Genomic DNA, 3,391 nt, shown 5'->3' on the forward strand with positions numbered 1-3,391 from the left:
GTAGTGTATTATATCTGTGCAACAGTTATTGAGCCTTTCTTTTAACAGTTTTAAATTTCAGTTACTGTGCACGTTAAAAACTATTTATAGTCTTTTCTACACACGTGTTTTGTTCTCACAGACACCCGGTAAGCAAGTAACAAAACAACATTAAACTCCGGCAAGAAGATAAATTCCACGTAGCTCACATTAAGCTATCGTAAGGCTTCAGAAGTAACACAGAATAATTCGCACAATCGAGAAAAAAAACAAATCTCAGATTTGGATCGGCTCTCTCTGACCGATATCCGATCCGAGAAAAATAGCACTATCGGAGCCGATACCCGATATGAATATCGGATCGGCGCATCCCTAGCGTACTGTGTATATTTGTTATGTATATATAAATACACACAAACATGCACGTATATACGTTTAAGAAAACTACGTTATGTTTATATATTTAAAGTATATTTATATAGAATATAAACTATATGAATACAAATATATACATGCAGATACATGTAAATATTTTCAAAATATAATATACACAGTAAACAGACATATTATGTAAACAAAAACTTTTATTTTGGATGCGATTAATCACGATTAATCATTGGACAGCAGCCTATTTATAAAACACCACATATCACACTGCAGGACCGAATGAACAAATATGGAAATAGTTTCACATCATTGGTAATTAACATTAAATTCATGATAAATAGTATTTGCACAATACAACTGCCAAATAATAATAATAATTAATTAATTAATTAATTAATAAGTTATTTGACATCAAAAATAGCCCCCCATAAAGTTTGAACTGACCAGTTAAACTAAGTTTAAGACATTTTATTTTGGGTTGTTAATAATTACATTTCAAAAGCTATTTGAAAACTCGTTTAGGCTAGAATTGTTTACACTGAGAGGGAGACCGAACGAGGCCCGTATAAACAAACCGCTCCGCTGTTGCCATGACAACCAGGCGTTGGGAGTTTTCTAGACAGCGGCTAGCGCTAATGAAAGTGGCTCGATCTTCACGTGTTTGCTGTCCAGCTAACGTTAACTAAATCTGACCTCTCTGACCAGCTGCTTATTTTTAATAAGTTGTAGCATTTGGCACTGGTTGGGCAGCTATAAGGTCCTTCCTGTAACATGGCAGAAGCCACATGTTCGTGGTAAACATCTCTGCTCGACTGTAGCGTTTAAAATCCCTTTTCGCGATGGAGCTGGGGTCAAACACGCCCGCGGAGGCGAGCGCTACTATGCGCTGCGACGGACACACAGACACATTTGAGAAAGTCAAATCAAAGCGGAGTCATAAACGCAAGCGGGACGCGGCGGAGGTGGAGACGGTAGCGGCCAAGAGACCGCAGTTCCCGGCCTTATCAGGAGACCAGCTCACGGTAACCGTCCTGCGCTCTGTGGACAGCATTATATTCCGAGTACGATACTAAACGATGGGAACTGTGCACTTGGAGTCGGATCTTTCAGAAACCGGTTAGAAACGATTCTTTCACAATCTCAAGCAGTGTTGGGGAAAGTTACTTTTAAAAGTAATGCGTTACAATATCGCGGTACTCCACGAAAAGTAACGTTACTTAGTTACGTTTTATGGAATGCAATGCGTTACGTTACTTTTGAGTTACTTTTTAAATCTGGGCAGGGCTTGCCTGTTTGTTTTCAATATAAACAAGTTATTTTACAAATAAAGTAAAAGCCCTTTCACAACAGAAGTGCCTCAGGCTGAAGGAAACGTAAAGTCGCGTCTGTACAGTAGAGGGCGCCGCTCAAACTAATCGTGTGAAGAGTATGACGCAGAAGAAATTCAACACTATTCAGCAATAACACAAATCAAACACAAATGTGGGATTTTTGCTTATTAGTACGGTTGAACTGGATCAGAGTCGCGTGACAGACACAGTGATGATGCAGTACACAAGCCACGGTTAAGACAGCTGACTAAATCTGACCAGCTTTTTTTATTTAACATATTTAATTGTTGCAGGTTTGTTTATTATTCTGAGTTTGCATCTGACTGTTTTTATTCATTTTGAGGAACGCTGAATCTGTTTTTGTGCAGGTGAGGTGAGTAAACGCATGTCCGTATTTACTCTCGATTTCTCTCAAGACGAGAGCTGTCGGTCAACACATGGGATACAAAGTAACTGGAGTTACCTATTTGAAAAAGTAACTCAGATATTTACTTCTAAATAAAAAAACAAAACAAATAAAGCATTACTTTACTAGTTACTTAAAAAAGTAATCTGATTACTCTCACCCTTTAACCCTCATAATGGATATGATTTCAGAGAAGCATTGCTTTATAAAACACTCAGAACTTGACATTTTCAACTAAAGCCACAGTGTTGTCTGATCAGCGACTTCTCATTAATGAGCGAACGTGAAAAAAGTTACAAAAGTAAAAAAACAACAACACCTTGCTACGTTAGACTGACTGAGACTTGTTATAGCACTTGCGTATCATTGCTCTTTTGTGTATTTTGATTGCTGCTGACCTGAGAAGTGAAGCGGTGTTGTTGTTTGTTTTTCATAGTTGAGATGCGTAAGGTGGCTGTTCCTGCTCACCATTACACTCCTCTGAAAGAAAGCTGGATGATGTTCACACCCATCGTTGAACATCTGCAGCTCCAGGTGCGATTCAACCTCAAAACCAGGAACGTGGAGATTAAAGTAAGTGCCGGCAATTATTATAGCTCGTGTTATTAGTGGGGAATGATCATCTCAAGTAGTGCCAGATCGTTTCCAGCGAATGAAGCGAAGCGCTGTTGTTTTGCAGACGTGCAGAGAAACGTCAGACATCGGCGCTCTGACCAGAGCTGCTGACTTTGTGAAGGCGTTTGTTTTAGGCTTTCAGGTGGAGGTGAGTGTGACCGAGATTAATTCTATTCAGTAGAGCTGGGGGATATGCTGAGTATTCATAATCAAATTATGCCGATATGTCTTGCCGATAAGAGGAACACATTAACTCACATGTGCTCCCCCGGGTCCTAAAGCCCACTCTGTAAGGAGTTTTAATCTGTAGGGGGTGCTGTTGGCCTACTTCTAATTAAATTAAAAGTAAAATAGCCTACACCAATAACATTTAGACTGTGTTTCTGATTAAATAAAGCAGTAATTGATGTCATAAAATCATGAGTATGTTTTGATTTAAAGGTCAGAAGCTATAGCTTACATGAAAAAATCACAAACATGACACTTGTAAATTAAATAATTTTATATATATATACCGATTTATTCATTAATGTGCAATGCGTTTTAATTTTTTTAACAAATCATAAGCTCTAAAAGATTGTCAGAATTTTTACAACTCTTTTGCTTTAGACAATCTACAAATGTTAAATCTTAAAATAAAATGTTAACACTGCATCTTTCTGGGGGGGGGGGG

General features: G+C 38.2%; 2 protein-coding genes across 2 annotated transcripts in view; one reads left to right on the top strand and one right to left on the bottom strand.

Moving 5' to 3' along the window:
• LOC107680160 (WD repeat-containing protein 92-like) overlaps positions 1–1,098 on the bottom strand; it is a 10,848-nt gene extending 9,750 nt beyond the window's left edge. The window contains exon 1 of the mRNA XM_016475943.1: positions 1,060–1,098. Within this exon, the coding sequence (XP_016331429.1) occupies positions 1,060–1,098 (39 nt within the window). The remainder of the gene's footprint in view (positions 1–1,059) is intronic.
• A 15-nt stretch (positions 1,099–1,113) lies between these two features.
• LOC107680166 (RNA-binding protein PNO1-like) overlaps positions 1,114–3,391 on the top strand; it is a 5,078-nt gene continuing 2,800 nt past the window's right edge. Inside the window, exons 1-3 of the mRNA XM_016475947.1 lie at positions 1,114–1,395; positions 2,537–2,676; positions 2,783–2,866. Of these exons, the coding sequence (XP_016331433.1) occupies positions 1,206–1,395; positions 2,537–2,676; positions 2,783–2,866 (414 nt within the window). The 5' untranslated portion in view covers positions 1,114–1,205. The remainder of the gene's footprint in view (positions 1,396–2,536; positions 2,677–2,782; positions 2,867–3,391) is intronic.

Source organism: Sinocyclocheilus anshuiensis, unplaced genomic scaffold (assembly GCF_001515605.1).
Source record: "Sinocyclocheilus anshuiensis isolate Anshui unplaced genomic scaffold, SAMN03320099.WGS_v1.1 scaffold1202, whole genome shotgun sequence".
Taxonomy (NCBI): Eukaryota; Metazoa; Chordata; class Actinopteri; order Cypriniformes; family Cyprinidae; genus Sinocyclocheilus; species Sinocyclocheilus anshuiensis.